We start from the raw sequence: 19,698 nt of genomic DNA on the forward strand, positions 1-19,698 counted from the left end.
AATCTTTTTATAATTAATTTTGATTATAGGAATTAGGCCAATCAACATGCAGCGCAATATTGAAAAATTTCATTTGTTCATTAAAAAAAATTTCAAACGGGTCGTTTCGCCGCAGATGGAATCGAAAGGTTACGAGGACGTGACAATTGTTTTAGCGAAGTTTCAATTTGCGACCGAGCGCAACGAATAATCTGATTTAAATAATGGATGGTTTCGTACACGAATACTACATCAGGCAGATTAACATGTGGATATTTAGCTAGGGCTCATTTATCTGGCTGTCTGATTTGGAGTGTGATTAGACAACACCATCAGCATGTCACTTCCAGGAGAGGAGGCGTAAGGGGGGGGATTCTGCTAGAAAAAAGACCGAGCGATTTCTCCTATTAATCGGCCAGTGGTCAGCTGCTTCATGTGACATTTAGAATCTGTCAGCCTACAGGATAAATGAATACACACACATGCACACACTTTCAAATATTGTCTAAACACACACACACACACACACACACACACACACACACACACACACACACACACAATGAACAAGCTTGCTGTGTCTTTTTTTTTTTTATGTAATTTTATTTATATTTTCATTAATGCTGTAAAAAATGTTGAATGCTTTTACAATTAATAACTTCTCTGGTAAAAGTGCCTTGGATGGAATTATTTGTTTACAATTTTTTGGGCCACTTTGCTATTTGAGACATGATGTTTGATCCTGAACTGTTTTCTTGTAGTTCAACCACAACATTTTCTGAAGATTGCTAATGAAACTCACACTTTTTAACAAATAGATAGTTACTTTTAATGTTATTAATTGTCACTTATATTATAGTAGCTGTTATGTTACGAAACATAGCTGTTATATTGTATTCAAGTAGCTGCAATGGCTTCTATCTTGGTGGAAAATCTCTATTCGTGTTAAACGTCTTCTCACTGAAAGTGTCATCATTTAAACAAATACGTTTTCTTTGTTCCTTCTTTGTCTTTGTTTCCCTTTTTTTTATTGCCTTTATTATTAGCTTTAGAATGTATGGCACAATTAAGTCCCTGTGCATGCAGTAATGTATTCAATGGGATTAATATAATTGAATTTGCAGGTGAAACCATAAGCAGAGCTGCTGTTAGAACAAATTAGTCAACATCTTTTAACCGATCAGAAATCAGAATTCAGCCGTGCTGTAATTTGCCATAATTGTATTATTTTGAGATGCTATTTTTTTCCTTCAGATGACTAGTTTTCATTTATTTTGTGCACACTGATCTGATGTATCAAAAGGAAGAGGGAAGAGGAGCGAAAGCGTGAGGCTGAACAGCAGCTCTTACTGGCCGGAGCACATCGTCAGATGACATTGGTCCAAGTGAGAAGCGAGAAGCTGCCGTTGGCTGTTACTGAACTCGAGATGAAAAGCATGAAACCTAAAGGCCAGAAACATCAAAAATCATCAAAGGTTTATCTTAGCCAATCACGAGACAGGACTGAGAAACAGCCAAAAGAGTCAGGTGAGCTGATGGGATGTGGTCTTCTCAAAATATATTTCGGTTTGATCATGTAAATGCATGTAACTGTATTAAACCTTTAATTCTATTTCTTTTAGAGCACAGGGCCGAAACCCTAGAAACCTCTCCGGTATCTACTTTAAACCTGCCCGTGATTCCTCAGACTCTGAGCAGATCAGAAACGAGGACAGATGTGTGTGTGAGCGGTGTGTATGCACCTGAAAAGAGTGTAGCCAGGACAGAGCGTCATTCTCCTGCAGGTTCCAGCAGACCGGGCAGTGCCAGACAAACACACCCTGTTCATTTGAGACCCAGGACTTCAGGTCACTCTTCAGGTTGAACCTTATTTTGATGATACCAAGATTTATAGCTTGTTTAGAATATTGTGACCTACTAGAATCAATTTTGATTGATATTTTATGATGTAATCACTTATTATATGCCTCAATTTATAACTGGTCCATTTCCTGTTAAGTGTGTGTGTTTCTGTGTGTGTGTGTGTGTGTGTGTGTGTGTGTGTGTGTGTGTGTGTGTGTGTGTGTAAAATGCGTTATCTGTGTGCAGCAAGATATGCTTGAATCAGTCAATAGTTGGAATGTTAAATCTCTGCAGCGATTAGTTTGCCAATGTTCTTGTTGCTTGATTTCTTTTCTACCAACACAGAAAGCAGCTCTAAACCCGAATCCAGGACAAACCACCCAGCGATGGCGTCCCCTCCTGCTGGTGTGTGTCAATCCGGCCGCTTCGGCTCACTCCCAGTCGAAGCAGGACGGGAGAAAAGCAGAACAAGGGAGCCACAGGCTGAGTGGGAAAAAGAAAAGCTGTCTAGGCCCAAGAGAGAGAAAGAACGTAGGACTGCAAAAGAAGCAGAGAAGTGCTCGAAGACCGTAAGAGAAGCAGATAAAATCTCTGAACGGGAAACCCAAAGAGGTTGGTGCAAAGACGTAGACAACGGAAGGCGCATGGAAAAAGAGAAGGAGCCCAGAAGAAAGAATCTGCAGAGAAGGACCCAAGCAGCGAGAGTGATACAGGCAGCTTGGAGGAGGTACTAACATTTTATTTCCATATTTGTTTATACTCAATCTGTCTATAAACTTTAATGAAAGTTTAAGCAGTGACAGTTGAAAGATCTAAAAGGGAAAAAAATAACACTGGATGGAGACGGAGGGTATAATGTTAGTGCCCATATGTCGCCCACATGTGGCCGCTCTAACTGTGGTCTGGCTCCCTGCCCACCTGCACACTAACACTTCACTAAGGGAGTCTTTGGCTTGGCATGACGTGTGTGTGTGTGTGTGTGTGTGTGTGTAGTTTGCTTAAGAGCGGCTAAAAGTTCATGCTGCTGAGCTAAGCTGTACTTTGCTAATGGCTTTATCGAAATAATGGGTTACAGAGACTCGCTTAATAACACAAAGAAAACACACATGCACTCTTAAAAAAGTGCATAAAGAGCCGGGTTTCTTTGATGAACACTAGGGATGTTGCGGTAAACTATGTACCGTGCTATTAAGTCATTTTGTCTATTACGTTACAAACAGACGAATTTCATTCGGACGTTTTCATTGTACACAAGCCAACAAGACAAAAAAAATGCAGCCCCGTTCATCACATCATTCATCATGCGATAAGACGTTTGTTATTGATAAGGTGTATACCCTTGGGGTATGGAATACGTACAGTACATATGCATCATACACATGGAAGTCTGCATGCTTCAACCGTTCATGTATGAATTTGTAAGGGTGTAAAGTCAGCGTTTCCTAATTGAGTGCGAGAGCTGCTTTGGAGTTTAACAGCGCAGACACAAAGTTGCCACATCGACATTAGATTTAATTTGCAGACAGTAGCGTTGTCTACGTGACCTATTGCGCCACTGAAGCGGAATAAGCGCAGACAATGGCAATGACGCGACTGTTTCCAGTTCAGGCCCGTGTTGCGACCGAACCTGGTGTAGACATGTACAGTGCATTCAGACACTGTACTGTAAGAATTCAGACCCATTGCTCTTTTTATTGTTTTTTTCAACCTGATATTAAAAACATAAAAAATTAATCTACACTCAGTAATTTATAATGACGAAGTAAAAACAGAATTCTAGAAATGTCTGTAAATTTATTAAAAAGAAAAAAATGAAATATCACAAGTATTCAGACTCTTCACTAAGCATAACTGAATCACATTCAGCAGCAATTACACCCTTGAGTCACACCTCCAACGGGGGATTTTCTGGCATTAACTTTCTTTCGGTTTCACCCATTAGGGGTTGCCACAGTGGATCATCCGTATTCATGACCCGCATGTTCGACGTTGGATGCCTCTCCTAAAGCAACCCTCCCCATTTATCCGGGCTTGGGACCGGCACTAAGAGTGGCTTGTGCAACCCTAATGGCTGGGGTTTGTTCCCTAACCGGGGGGAATTTCTGCCATTATTCTTTGCAAATCATCTTATACTGGGTCTGGGTGGTTGGGGACCGTCGGTGGACAGCCAATTTCAATATGTTCAATAGGGTTAAAGTTAGGACCCATGACTGGGCCACTCATTCATTTCATGAATTTTTTAGCAAAAAACAAAGGTATGTCATGCAGACTTGAGTCGAGTTTGAAACTATTGTTTTATGAATTCAGTACATGACTGTTGACTTGACTGTTTTTGTTTTGCCGTTTCTTGCTGATCTGCTTAAACAGTCCAGCCCATCCTTAGCAATTCACTCAGCTGAGGCAGGCTCAGATCAGCCAGTGAAAGATGTCTTTCTTACATTGAGCTTACACTCCAGAGAATGTCAGGAATGTTTCTCAGTAGGTGCTTTTAAATCTAGATCATACAGCAGCCTACTAATTTAAAGAGACGTCTGGTTTTCCAGGACGGCTGATATTTCATTTGCTTTATTTCATTGACATAAAATTTGGATTCAACAATAGTCCGTTCCAGTGACTTTGTGCTGTCAGTCAGTCTGTACGTCGACATGGCAAAACGCAATGCTTTTTTTTTTTCCAGCTGTGGCTTCTTTGGGAGCTATTTTCTTTATTCAAATGAGCAAAAAGAAATTAACAAAATATGCAGCCTGATTGTATCAGAAAGGTCAGTTGCTTCATATGAATTTCTTGTTTGTAGGATTATATAAAATCAATATCAGGCTCGCAGTCGTGCTGCTACACTGAATATCAGCACTGCTGCGATCAGGTGCAGCCGAATCGCAGCCTGATGTTCAGTACGACAGCATTTGTGCGACATCAGTTAATTATAGCTCAATTGTATTTTTAGAACAATCTGAGGGTGTTTGTAAATTCCCTCGAAGTGGATTGTGCAGAGATTCAGGTTGTAGATTTATAAACTGACATTCCAAACCCTGTTGTCTAGGTTCTGTATTCGAAGACGCCTTAAAGAACTGCTGTGTGGGAATGTTGAATGGTCCACGCCTGCAGAAGCCACCGCTCTTCTGATTCAGTTTTTATGGGAGCGTCCACTCCACAACGATAACACGAGGCAGAAAACCGTATCCAGAGTACAGTCACCTCCTGCTAAAGGGCCAGCAAAGAAAAGCTCAGTGCTGCAAAGTATTTATGGTAAGTACAAAACAAAAATATGAAACTTGTATTGGAAATATAATCGAATTGTGTTATTCTATAAATGTAGTGGTTCAAACTAAAAAAACAGTCTAGTCGAACATAAGAGTCCAAATTCTACCCTCAATGGTAGAACAATATTACATCCTTCTCAACCATGAGGATTAATCTGAAGGCTACAAACGGCAAAGCATTCAGTGCAAATTCAGGGCTGAGTCCCAAAACAGTCCAGACTGAATAACATGCCTAAATAACACTACAGACATCCTGACATATTTATTTATAAAGCACTGAGGGGGAAACTACACTGTAGACAACATATTTTACTCAGGGAATTATTTATTTTCCTCATTTGCAAAATTCCATACAGTGAAATACAACACGGACAAAAGTTTGTGGTCACCAGACAACAAGATTCGTATGAGCTTTTTTAACACCTCAGTCCACATTTTGTCCCCATTTACTGTTTAATAACCTCCACTCTCCTGGGAAGATGTTCCAGATTTTGTAGTGTAGTTGTGGAGATTTGTCATTCAGACAGTCAGGTACTGGTGTGGGTGAGGTGAGGAGGCCTGGGATGCAGCATTATGAATGTAAAATGAGTATTTTCTTACAGTAAACTTCAAATCAAGAGTTACTATGATACCAGTCCATGTATAAATTGCTTATATAACATATTTCAACAAGCACCTTAGTAAATTTGAGAATTTGCCATTGATTTGGTATAAACTATGCTTGACTTTATTCTAACAGGGTGCTACACTTTTTGCTAAGAGTACTTTATATAAATAACCAGCCCTGCTCTCCTGCACTTTTATATAAATATTTTTAGGTTCCTGCTTCACCATTAATAGCAGCCCAGGTGTCATAATTTTAGGCGACATTCCTCCGTTTTAATAATCTCACACACGCTTTCATATCATGAGATAAGCTGCAGTTTCGACCTAGTTTAACGCAACCGACCTTCAAAGACATGAACAGGTGATGATGGCTGAGCAAGGTACGCAGAAACACACACGCATATATTCACAAACACACACACACACACACACACACACACACACACACACACCTCCTTGACAGTTGCCGCTTTGAAAAGTTCAGCGCTGTCAGGTGGAATGTCGAGCTGTCTCCTTGTGCACACACACACACACCACCTTCTGCAGCTCAGCCTCTCAGTCAAATTGGACACACACACTGCAGCCTGAGTATGAACCTTGTCCATTCAGCTCTGTACCACATCTCACCACACATATATGACTGTAAGCATATTAGGTTGGTGATAAAGTGATGTTTTTGAAAATAATAATTTGAAATATGAACTTTACATACAGGAGGAGCCCAGGCCAAAAGGGGGCGCTCACTTAGTGCTTTGTCCGCTCTCAACACACATAGCCAGAGCCAACTACTGCACGACCTGTCGCTTAAGCCCACCAAACAAAGTAAGTCAAATTAAATACTCAAAGTTTTTACAACTAAACTTTCCCCCAATAAAAATCAGTTTCTGCTCTAACGAAAAAGTATTTTGACCAAAAAAGCTTGTAGTACATGATAGGAAAAAAAAGAGCTCATTATATTTTTGTCCAAAGTGTCCTGCATTGCTAAAACAAACCAATCAGATCCAATTCCATTTACTCTGAGGATTTTTTAGATAGATTGATAATGAAGCCAGATACCTTTTGAGGTTTTGTTGTCAAAATCAGTAGTAACCAAATACCATGATCTGACAATCAAGTAAACAATATAATACACTATTTATTTTTAATGATAGATTTTGTAACAAAGCAGCTTTACACAACTCCCAATGTAGATTTCGATCTACCATGAGCAAGCTGAGGGTCAAATCACTAATAGAAAAAACAGAGATGGGGTTATGCTTTAATATTGTTAGTTAAAGTCTTAAGATCAGCTCTACATGACTCCAACAGTACTTTTGGGTACTTAGGTACTGACCATATAGACTGTATAATCTTATACTCCGGTGCTCATGTTAGTTCTCACTCTCCAGTGTTCTGTATTGTTGAAAGATTTATGATCGAACTCTTGATGTCACCCAAATGGGGATGGGTTCCCCTTTTGAGTCTGGTTCCTCTCAAGGTTTCTTCCTCATAACATCTTAGGGAGTTTTTCCTTGCCACAGTCACCACGGCTGCTCATCAGAGATAAATGCACACCATTCACCTTCACTGTTGATTTGTGTAAAGCTGCTTTGAGACAATGTCTGTTGTGAAAAGCGCTATACAAATAAACTTGTGTGTGTTTACTGTTATCATTTTAGAGAGAATGGTCCATCTGATGTTCTGTTAAAAATTAACTGTTTTGAAGAGATTATTTAAGCAGAACCTTTCCCAAAAAAGTTGGGACACTGAAATATGTAAATGACAGAAATGCAATGATATGCAAATCTCATAAATCTCTATTCTTTTCACAATAAAACAAATAAGCATATTAAATGTTTAAAATGAGAATATATACCCCTAAAAGATGCTAAAAAATAGCATGACTTTGTAGTAGAAGAGTCTGGGTGCTAAATTGGCCTGCCTGCATTCTAGATTTTGAAAGCGTATTTGGAAACATTGATGCATCATGAAACAAAAAACACAACAAAGAACACCTAGAACTGTAGAATCCTGTATCAGACACAACGTAATTTATTTACTCTGATATAAAAAAAAGTAAAAAAAAAAAAAAAAATAAATAAATAAATAAATAAATAAATAAATAAATAAAAATAATTTTAAATTTACATTTATTATATTTACAAAATAATTTACTGATGTGCCAAGTCTCTAATCTGCACCAACATTTGCCATAATGCGCACATCTGGTAATTAACCCTCTGGGGTGGAGAAACACGCCGGCGCATTTTGTGCCATTTTTTCCTCATAACGCCAAAACCAACATAAACTTTGACTTTTTGATGATTCGAATCTGTAAAGGGCCCAATATTTTATGCTCTATGTTTTTTGGTTTCACTAATAGTAAACATACATTTGCATAAAGCCTCCATATTTGTCCATGCCCATGATGATCAGAGCATTAAAAACTTCAAAAGTATTAAATAAATGTACATTTAGAACAGATAGAAATGTGCAATTAAGTTGTGATTAATCATGAGTTGACTCATGACAATCATGCAATTAATTGAGGTTAAATATTTGAATCGATTGACAGCCCTAATATTAATATGATGTGACGTCCAGTTACCAGCGTGATACTTAAACATGAGCGTCTGTACTTCTAATTAAGTCAAAGTGTGTACTTTTGCCACCTCTGGTCTTGGCCGACAGGCAGTCCTAGGACTTCATGGACACTTAGAATCAAAGGCACCAATCTGTACTTTTCTGCATTGCTGGGGTGGTACTAGCATGGATAAATAGTTTGTAGCTTTAGGAAAGTGGATATGGTTATTTACTTGAAGAATAGATTTAAAAGTACATGGGTTATTTTTATTCCAATAATGTACCTCACAGTATCTTTAAATATATAATGTATACTACACTGATGAGTTTTCAGGTGGAAAGAATAACATTGGCATCTGACAAGGCACTGGATATATTAGGCAGGAGGTGAACAGTCTGTTCTTGAAGTTGATGTGTTGGAAGCAGGAAAATGCTCAAGCGTGTGGCTAAGTGACAATGACCAAATTGTAATGGCTAGAATAGCAGAAATATCTCCAACACAGTAGGTCTTAAGGCATGTCTTTGGTGGTTTGTAGCTACCAAAAGTGGTGCAAAGGACAACTGGTGAACCAGGGACAGGGTCATGGGTGCCCAAATCTCAGTGATGTGCACGAGGAGAGAAGGTTAGTCTGTCCAGTCTAATCCCCCAGAGTTCATGTAGTCGGAAATTTATGAAAAAGTTCATGATTGAAAGGTGTCAGGCACAGTGCATTACAGCTTACTGTGTATGAGACTGTTCAACTGTGTAGAGTGCCCATGCTGACCCCTTGTTCACCATCAAAAGCACCTACAATGGCCATATGAGAATCAAAATTGGAGAAACCGACAACAGTGGCCTGGCCTGATGAATTCCAGTTTCTTTTACACAACCAGGAAGGATGCACTGTGAGAAGAATGCAAATTGGCAGAGGCTGTGTGATGCTTTTCATGGCAACGGTATTTCCTAATGGCAGTAGCTTATTCGGCAGGATAATGTGATCTGCCACACTGCAAAAATCGTTGCAAAGGAATTGTTTGAGGAACATGACAAAGAGTTCAAGGTGGCCTCCAAATTCCCCAGATTCCCCAAATTCGATCACACATCTCTGGGATGTGCTGGACAGGCAATTCCAATCCATTGAGACTTCACTTCATGACTTACCGGATTTAGAGTGCTTCGTCTTGGTGCCAGATACCAAAATATATCTTTAGAGTTCTTGTGGAGTCCAAGCCTCATTGAGTCAGAGCTGTTTTGGCAGCACAAGGGGAACCTACACAATATGAGGCAGGAGACAATGTTAACACTGTATATTCATATTCTAGGTAAAAGGTTCTAAATATTTAAAAGGTACAAAGATGTACCCTTGATGGTAGCACCCATGGAACGGACATAGAAAAGTACAGATTGGTATCTAGTAGAGGTCGACCAATTCATCGGTTTTGCCGATTAATCGGCACCAATCGTTGATCGCTAGAACTATCAGCTATCTGCAAAAATGCATATCGATAGTTTTTCCGGTCCACCATCATTACAAGAGCGGCCTCTAGAGGCGAATCACTGACTGCATGTGCTGTTTGTTTTTACACGTGAGACTGTGCTGCACTAAGAGTGTACAGTGTGTGGAACGTGCTACATTAGATTTATTATTTATCATTTAATGATATATTTATTAATGTTTTTTTAATCTATTTTCCATTTTAAAAATGCATCAATTGATTAATCGTTGATCAGCAAGTACGTTTCAATATCAGAGTCTGAAGCGTGTTCGTGCTAAAATGTCAGTGTTTTGTGTTTCCTCAGTGAGTGGCGTCGAATGCGTGCACTTACTGGACTCTATGAATCAAGCCAAGCAGTACTCGTATCACCTCCGTCCTCCGAGTGCCAGCAGCCAGAGCAGAACCAAAGACTGAGAGCGCAACGGCAAACGTTCTTGTTCATCAGCAATGACCAAACTGTATTCACTACACATCTCCAATAATTCACAAACACACAGAAAATTGACAACACACTATTGAGGTCCAGGATTCTATGTCGTCACCAGTGAGGTCCAGAAGGATGTCCTGACAACCACACAGGGAAAAGTCCTGAAGCACGAGATGACCTTCTTTAGCTGGTTACGGACCTGTCATATGGATGACTTGGACCTGACATAACAAGGCCGCCAGCACAGGAGTGCTTGATAAGACATTTTTTTATCAAATACAATGGAATCTGTATCCATGTACAAGTGAAGGGATTTTTAAGCGAAACAATGCAAATTGGTGTTTTGTCATAATTGTTTCTACTTCGACCATTTGAAGGATCCTGTATAGTCATGTGACTAATCAGTCCGGTGTTGGTTTATGCTTTCTGAGGTCAGCAAAATAAACCCACATTGTATTGTGTACTTGACTTTTATATAACAAGGGGTGACCGATTAAAGGAAAAAGCAGGGGTTGTTATGCTATTGCTATCTAGCAGTTAGAGTATATAGAGGCAGAATATAAATGCATGGTATACAGTACTGAGTATAGGCAGTAGTTTAGCAACTCAGCACAACTTCACAAGTGTGTACTTTAAAGAAGTTGTGCTGAGTTGCTAACTTCTGACTTTTTTGTATGCTAATTGATTGAGGTCTCGTTTCTAATTGTCTGGCAGCTGATGCCCCCTGAATAAAAAGGACACCAACTGCAAATGAGTACTGGTTTCTTCTAACTGATCACCTTTATCGTAGTAACATTTTGATAATAGGTGTAGTCTCATGCAGAATGACTGCAGAGAGTGACTGAATAATTTGATGAGGCTCTGGATGGAAAATTTACCAAGCTGCCTCTCTAAGCAAGACCCTTAAAACTAATGCTAGGCATCACCCCGAGTCCTTCATTTTACTCCCATGATTTATCAGATCTGAACAGATTTTTGAGTGACGTTTCGGATGAATCATAGAACACCAATGAAAAAAATATCTTATGAGGAGGTATGGTGTTTACCTCTGCAGTACCACTATATAAAAATGTAGAAGCTCTAACAGGGGGCAGATCTGGCATGCTGTGTGGGCTCAACACCTTGTACGTTCTTATTTTTTCCTTTAATTTGTCCTCCTTGTATATGCATGTATTATATATCCTGTAGAATTGTACTATATGGATAAAACTTTGTGGACACCTGACCATTAGATTCATATATTCCACATTTAGTGCCTATTTTGCTGCTCTAATAACCTCACTCCTACTGCTTCCACTTTCAATCCTTCTAAAGCATATCTTCATGAAGATGGCTTTGTGCACAGGGGCAACGTCACGCTGGAACAGGTTTGGTCTCCTAGTTCAAGTGACGGGAAAATTAATGCTACTGCATCCAAAGATCTTATACAATTGTGGGCCTTAAATGTTGTGGTAACAGTTTGGGGAAGAATCACATACTACTGGAAAAGTCAGGTGTCTCAATACTTTTGTCCATACAGTGTATATAAACTGTAGATAGATTAGAAAGTATACATTCATTTTTGTATCAACTGCTCGTTTTTCTACAGCTGTTTTGTGCAATACATACGGCTTTGTAAAAAAATGTATAATAATAAAAAATCTTTTTATACCGTTGCGATTTTGCCGGTGTCAACGCCGAAAGATGCCTCATGCTGCATGAAGTTTTGCTGCACAGCAGCTGCCAGTGTTTTAACTTTAGGCTTGCACCACAAAGCCCTCCGGGGCTTTAGGGTTAAGCTGAGAAATGCGTTAATTACAGGAGTAAATGAAAGGCCTGCAATGTCAGACTGCAGCCACAGGCGGAATTCCCCACTAACAGATGTGCGCAATTCCCCGAGTTATCAATTTCCAAATAGTTTTGATGTTTCCATTTGGTTGGGAAAAAAAAATTCAGTAGCCTTCTTGTAGCAATTACTGAATTTTCTTTTTCACCAAATCATCACAGACTTCGAAAACTTCTGATCATCATTAATGGAGAACTCATGGTTGTCGAGTGGTTGCTAGGCAGGCATCATTAGCACTTTTCTCGCGTGTCTCTATTGTATCCCGTATGTGTAAACATGGCTTTCCTGTTGTGCTAATAAACAAAACAAAAAAAATAAAAAATAAAAGACTTTGATACGTTAATTATCCCAACATGTTTATTTTTCCTCGCAGTCTTTAAAAAAAACAACGTTTGTGAACATGGAAAGACGAAAGACGGTGATACGAGACGGGGGCTCGCGAGGTTAATAGATCTCCCTCATGGCGATGTTGGCACGGTGACTCGAAAGCGTCACGCTGTAGCAGTACAGCAGGTCTGTTAGCCACTGCTCTCGGGTCTCTCCACCGTGGTAGCGCTGTCAAAACACACAAACACACAGAGCAGCCACTGAATTACATTCAGGTTTTACTGGCTGAACCCTACAGTCTTTATTTCTCATGCACGTGCACAAGACGGAGCTACGATTTCAGCAACACGAAACAAAAGCGACACTGTGACGTTTAAACTCGATTTCAGTGTAACAGAGTAAACAATAAATACAAACAATGAGCACAAAAGATTCCTCCTGCTCAATCCTAAATGTAACTAATTAAAGACACTTATAGACAAAGGTTTGTGGACACCTGACCATAACATTAGCTTTTTGAACATCCCGGTCGGCATTCAGCCCAAATTTTTTGTTAGAATGACCTCCACTCTTCTGGAAAGATGTTCCACTCGATATTGGAATGTACTTGTGGAGATTCCTGCTCATTCAGCTACAAGGGTGTTGGTAAAGGCAGGTAGTGATGTAGGTGAGGTGAGGAGGCCTGGGGTACTGTCAGTGTTCACATAAATCCCAAAGGTGTTCATTAGGGTTGAAGTCAAAGCTCTATAGCAGGCCACTCAAGATCTTCCACTTCAATCTAAATCACATCTTCATGGAGCTCCCTTTGTGGACAAAGGTATTGTAATGCTGGAACAGGTTTGGGTCTCCTAGTTCACAGTAATGACATACTATACAATTGTGTGCCTCGAACTTTGTGGTAGTTATTTAAGAAAAAAACATACATGGCCGGTTCAGGTGTCCCAAATACTTATGTAGATATTATATATATATATACACACCGTATTTACTGGACTATAAGCCGCTAATTTTTTTCCCACACTTTGAACCTCGCGGCTTAAACAATGAAGCGGCTAATTTATTGATTTTTCCCGGGTTTTTCCCGGTTTCACGAGCTTCATACCGCCAAAAAACTGATCCCTGTAATATTAGACCAATAAAATTGCCGAACGGGTTCAGGTGAACCAATGAAATTCTTTATATTAAATCGAACGGGCTCTTACTGAATCGAGCCGCACCACATCATAAATATGGATGATGTTCCTCTGACGTTTGACCTGCCGCTCACTCGGACTGTCTACAGGAAAGGAGAATCATTTGTCACGCTGAAAACAACCGGGCATGAAAAAAACGCACTTCACCTGTGTTCTGAGCTGCAGAGCATCGGGAGAAAAGATTCACCGATGATGATTTTTAAACGCACGACGATGCCGAAAGAAAAATTCCCGAGAGAAATAGTTGTGAAAGGAAGGGGGAAGACCGTGAACAATGACTTTTTTTTGGTAGGCTACTGTTTAGATACAAGCCAGTAATAGACTATAGATTCAGATAAATTCAGTGGGTGTGGCTTATATTTAGGTGCACTAAATAGTCCGAAAATGACGGTATGTATATAACAAAAATTCTAGATTCTAGCACAGGACACGCTTGCAGTTCTGATCGTATGGTTTACCGTCAGGTCTTGAATGATGGTCTGCAGTAAGGCCGCATTGGCTGCTACGTGATTGCGTAGCTGCGTGTGTTGCAGGAGCAGAGAGAGGATCTGAGCCAGCAGGGGAAGCTCCTCTTCGCACAGGTCACACACACGGAGAGACTGCAGAACCAGTCGCAAAAGACGTGGCACCGTGCTTAGTGCAGCAAAACAGGCCTCCCATACTGCATCTCTGTGGAGCAGACAAGACGAGTGACAATTGAGCGATTTAAAACTGGAGCTAAAATGATTTCCTAAATAACTCGAGCAAAAAAAAAACAAAAAAAAACATCAAAATAATTTGTCTCTATGCTTCGTTCAGTCCATTTAACTAATACACTGTTTAACCACGGACCATTGTTACTGAAACAAACTCTGGAGCACTCTGGACAGGTAAAGCAGGATGAAAAAAATGGAGGAACGGAGAGAAAACATTGAGGAGAAGCCGGTTCCGCCATATTCGGAAAAAATAAAACGTTTGCCTAATATAGATTTTTTTCTTTTAAACCAATCAGGCAGCATCACTCCCACTGCCAGAAAGCTTTACACGTTGAAGATGAAATGGGCCACAATCAATAGAATCTGGTGGTATTAACCTACACCTCCGATCCCTGGAGAGAACTCTGTCTAACAATGAGCTCTGGAGGAGATGGAACCAGACAGATGAAGCAGAGGAGCCCCGTTCATACACCAACCGCTTCAAACTTCAGGCCCACAACTGAACTGAGGAAAAAAAGTTTGTGTGGTGGAAACAGGCTTCTATAGATTATTTGATTTATTTTTATTTATGATTTTTTATTTATTGGTATATTTGTATTTTGATGTATTTTTGCCAATTAAATGCATTAAATGGGTTGCGTTTTCACAGATATTCTTGTGCAATTTTAGCAATAAAAATGTAAATTTTTCTAAAAAGGAAACCCGAGAAAATAAGATTCCAGACTACTGGAGGTTCCAACTAGTGGTGTTTTTTTGCAATATTAGAGATCCAGCTTGAGCAATATTATTCCTTAGGTACTTTTAGACCAGATATATTTTTCAGACTATTCATAAATAATAATTGTACTACAGAATACATACAAATCATACGGAATTAGTATTTTTATTACAAGCGCCTCATGTAGGGGATCTGGTTTGGAGTCAGTTTCTCTTTGGCCGACTTCAGGTTGGTCTCATGATGCTGTGATCCAAATTTCTGATTTTTAGTATGGTGAGAATGAACATAATGAACATAGTCTATACGGCACGTGGTATGAACCAGAGGAAAGGAAAGTGTAATTATTACATTTTTGAGACGTATTGTTATGGGGATTTTATTTGAGGGGCCAAGCAACATCATCCTATCGAATCTATCAATCAATGATGGGAACTCATCGAAGCTGCTCAATTCTGTGTACATTTCGATATGAGGAAATTGTGTCAAGTCTACGGTTGTGTCCAAAAGTTATTACCCCCTCCCCAGATTCTAATTCAATTCCACATTTCCAGATTCCAGAAGATGGCAAGGGGGGGGGGGGGGTGTAATTATATTAAATAATTGACAGTCTAAATGTCAAAGATTACACGATGTAGAAGATCAGAATGAGTACAAGAAGCTCCAAAGCGTCCTAACAGTTAGAGGCAGTTTCACATTTACAGCATTTGGCAGATGCCCTTATCCAGAGCGACTTACATTTATCTTGTTTATACAACTGAGCAGCTATGGGGTTAGGGGCCTTGCTCAAGGGCCCAGGAGTGGCGGCTTGGTGCGGCTGGGATTTGAACTTATGACCTGTGGAACCAATGCCTTAACCACTAAGCTACCACCTCCCTGAACTCTTGTGTCCAATTCAGCTGAAAGTTTTGTACTTTTGTATTTTCTTCTCTAGTCTTAAACTTTGTATAATGCAGAACATTATTACCATATTATGAATTGTGGGCATTGTATATTGGTATTGGTGGCGTACACCTGTATTTGACATTATTATAAGGCTATGTTATCTATATATACCCATAGATGTGATGCATCAGAGGCCTGCACTCTATAAACACCAGACAATTGAGCCCACTATTGCGGGATGGACATTGTATAGGGGGTGTCCTTTCTTTGGGAAGCATGTCTATTACGTTTGTTGTAGGCTAAAATTGGGAGAAGATTCTTCTTTTATTTTTTCAAGTAGAGAAGTTAATGATATTGCTTTTAATTACTAAAATCTGGCACGACTCACAGTGATGTAAATTACCTGAGTATTTATGCATCAAAACTGGTGTCTTTCTTTCCAAAGATAAAAAATAAATAAATAAATAAATAAAAAATAAAAGGTTGCCAAAATCCATTAACGTTAATGTATGATTTTGAGTGCGTACCTCTTGCGGGCGCTTTGTTCGAGCTGCAGCAGCAGACTGAGCATGCTCAGACAACAGTCAGCCAAGAAGTGAAGAAGTGTGTCGTTGGGCAGGAGGTTGTGATCCAGCAAGCGTGGAATGCACCTCAACAGCGCGGCACACGTGCAGTCCGGCACGACTACCAACCCGCACTAGATGTACGAATGAAGCCAGACGGTGAACAAGAGCCATAATGGATTTGAAAACTATATGCACACTTTTTCCACTCACCAGGTTCTTGATGATGCCATTTTGTAAGATCTCAAAACACTGCCCTCGAGAACCCAACGTCTCCAAACAGTGACATACTTCCTGTTGGCAGAAACAGTGGAAAAATGTATGTACTTTGGATACAATGTTGGTTAGTATGCAGACATCCCATGATGCACAGGAAGATGCCATAGGAAGATCGTAAATTAAGGCAATTTATTTGAATGGTGTACCCTGACAGATTCTATATCACATCACACAAAAACACATCACAGGGTTTGAACACTAATGCAAACACGTTATTACTGTTTTTTTTTCACAAAAATATTAATGAAAAAAAAAAGTTACCTTCAAAATTACAGAGAGAGGGACAGGGGTCTAAATACTTTTGCAAGGCACTTTATACACACACACACACACCCACACACACACACACACCCACACACACACACACACACACACACCAACAAACATACACACACACACACACACAGTCAAAATTCTGAAAACATCTAGTTTTTACCATTTTTGAGACATGCATGTTTTTTTGTTTATATACAGCAAACTAGGTAAAACGAGGAAAGTTCTTTAGACAGATGAGTCCAAATTGGACATTTCTGTCTCTAACAGAAGAACAGGAGAGATTCGCAGACTGCCTCACACCCACAGTCAAACATAGAGGTGGAAGCCAATTTTGGATTGGGTTTTTTTTTTTGAGCAGGGAACATTAGAGAACCAACATGACTACCATTCCATACTTCAACCCCATGCAATTCCATCTGGACTGCGGCTAATTGGAACCGTACAACAAGACAATGACCTCAAGCATACACCAGAGTTCTGTAAATGTTTTTTTTTTTTTTAAGAGAGCAAAAAGATGGTTATCTATCATAGAATAATCTGCCCAGTCAGCACACCTAAATCCTATTGAACTGCTCTGAGATGAACTGGATGGAATGGGCAACAAATAATAAAAAAAAAAAAAATAATAAAATAATAATAATAATAATAATAATAATAATAATAATAATAATAATAATTCCAACTAATAAAGGACACCTTTGGCAAGTTTTACAAGAGGAAAGGTATTTGATCTAAAGATTTGGAGAAACTGTCCAGATGTGAAGAATGTGTAAAACTGTTACACATACTAAGGGAGGAGTTTTCAATAAAAAAAAAAAAAGGATGTCAAAGAAAATTTTCATACCATTACATTACCTAGTTTGTTGCAGAGAAAGAAAAGGAACATGCATTTGAGACTAGGTGTTTTTCAATCGACACACGCACACACGATGGATTTTACCGATCCGAAAAAAAAAAAAAAAAACTATAGTTTTTAAAATGAAAACTGGTTAAAAAAAAAACAAACAAACATAAAACTCCCATGTAAAATGGTTCTTACAAAAATAAAAAAATACAAATATGGGTTTTCCTCTGGCCGCTGCTGATATTTAGAAATCAGGGCAGCCGATAGCTGATATATAATGGCAATTTTTTCTTTGGCCGATATGTTTTTCCCCCTCATAAAATATAACAGTTAATTAATAAGACATGATGCAAAAAATTGCTTAAATGGAACATATATTGAACAACACAAGCTTCTCCAATCAGCCACCCAATTAAAAATTTAAGGCTAGATTAAGAATGAAGGAAAAGAACTTAAAGGCAGACAGACAGAGAGACACACACACACACACACACACACACACACACACACACACACACACACACACACACACACACACACACACACACACACACACACACACACACACACACACACCAAGCTGACGGTTGCGTCTGTCAACTCCCCCTTATCGCCAAAACCACCCCCGACCCCCGCACCGTTGGGTTTGGTCGAACAGCGTCGGCAGTTTTTCGGCTGATTCTGCGCATCGGGTCAGAGGCGGAGCTCGTCGGCGAGAAAGAGAACTCCGACTGGCTAATTGCTTAGCGAATGAGCACACGAGTAAAGAAAAAACAAAAAATGGAACATGCTTGTTGGCTTTGTTGCTCTTGTCTTTGCAACTTAGCAGACATGATTGAAAAAAGCTATACGGGTTTGTTAGTAATGATCGCAGCAGATATAAACTCTGCTTTTATTTGAAAAAATTTAACATACTTTGGCAACTTTAAACTTTTCTACTAACATTCATTTAATATTGGATAAAAAAAAAGGCCCATACTACATCATCTAAGAACCTGATAATAAGGGCAAGTTTGGTCAGTAAAAATACACTTTTTTATTGCAAGATATGAAGCAAAATCTATTTCGATCTGAGTGCAAACGAAAACTTTAGAAAAGAAAGGCCTTTAATGAACAAGATGTGTGTGTGTGTGTGTGTCGTCCGAGCTGAAATCAAATAGTACTAATAGAATTAGAGTGGATTGGATTAAACAGATGAAGGCAGATGGGAATGTCATTCAGAGCAGGTTATTATCTGACATTAATCAAACTAACCATGTTAACACACATTACACACAGCTTAGATTGGATACACCTGATTGGCAATAAAGCAGTAAAAATTCAGCAGTTGGGTGTACACACACACACACACACTCACAGACACACTCACATACGTCTGTGTGTGTCTGTGTGTATGTATATATATATATATATATATATATATATATATATATATATATATATATATATATATATATAGTGTGTGAGTGTGTGTGTGTGTGTGTGTGTGTGTGTGTGTGTGTGTGTGTGTGTGTGTGTGTTTTAGGGCTGATTAAAATGATTAAATGCACGATTGTCATGAGTTAATAGCAACTTAATCACACATTTTTATCTGTCTTTTAATTAATACTTTTCAAGTTTTTAATGCTCTAATCACAAATATGGAAGCTTTATGCAAATGTATGTTTATTAATAATGAAACCAATTAACCAAATAATGAAACCAAACTCAACATGGAGCATGAACATATACAATTTTCAGCTGCTTCCAAGGATTATAATCAGGACAAGAAATCAAAAAGAAAGAAAAAAAAACCCCCAATGTACCAGGAAAGTGTTGCCCATATAACTCTTCTCTGGAGAGTAATAATAATAATCAAAATCACAATACCAAATATGATCAATACCCTAAAGTACACAATATTTCAAATCTGACATCTGTGGAGATATATATATATATATATAT

At 39.0% G+C, this 19,698-nt stretch overlaps 2 protein-coding genes across 5 annotated transcripts in view; one reads left to right on the forward strand and one right to left on the reverse strand.

Annotated features, from left to right (window-relative positions):
• Positions 1 to 12,320, forward strand: part of invs (inversin) — a 47,283-nt gene extending 34,963 nt beyond the window's left edge. For 3 of the 4 annotated variants that reach the window (XM_083529875.1, XM_083529877.1, XM_083529876.1), the window contains 6 exons: positions 1,283 to 1,506; positions 1,602 to 1,838; positions 2,167 to 2,548; positions 4,862 to 5,067; positions 6,402 to 6,509; positions 10,030 to 12,320. In XM_083529875.1, the coding sequence (XP_083386001.1) occupies positions 1,283 to 1,506; positions 1,602 to 1,838; positions 2,167 to 2,548; positions 4,862 to 5,067; positions 6,402 to 6,509; positions 10,030 to 10,139 (1,267 nt within the window). In that variant the 3' untranslated portion in view covers positions 10,140 to 12,320. The remainder of the gene's footprint in view (positions 1 to 1,282; positions 1,507 to 1,601; positions 1,839 to 2,166; positions 2,549 to 4,861; positions 5,068 to 6,401; positions 6,510 to 10,029) is intronic. The other variant, XM_083529878.1, reaches the window with a different exon arrangement.
• Positions 12,321 to 19,698, reverse strand: part of tex10 (testis expressed 10) — a 37,206-nt gene continuing 29,828 nt past the window's right edge. The window contains exons 13-16 of the mRNA XM_083529882.1: positions 16,569 to 16,649; positions 16,320 to 16,489; positions 13,956 to 14,166; positions 12,321 to 12,532 (exon numbers count right to left, since the gene is read on the reverse strand). Coding sequence (XP_083386008.1) covers positions 12,422 to 12,532; positions 13,956 to 14,166; positions 16,320 to 16,489; positions 16,569 to 16,649 — 573 coding nt within the window. The 3' untranslated portion in view covers positions 12,321 to 12,421. The remainder of the gene's footprint in view (positions 12,533 to 13,955; positions 14,167 to 16,319; positions 16,490 to 16,568; positions 16,650 to 19,698) is intronic.

This window comes from Silurus aristotelis (assembly GCF_946808225.1).
Source record: "Silurus aristotelis genome assembly, chromosome: 25".
Lineage (NCBI taxonomy): Eukaryota > Metazoa > Chordata > Actinopteri > Siluriformes > Siluridae > Silurus > Silurus aristotelis.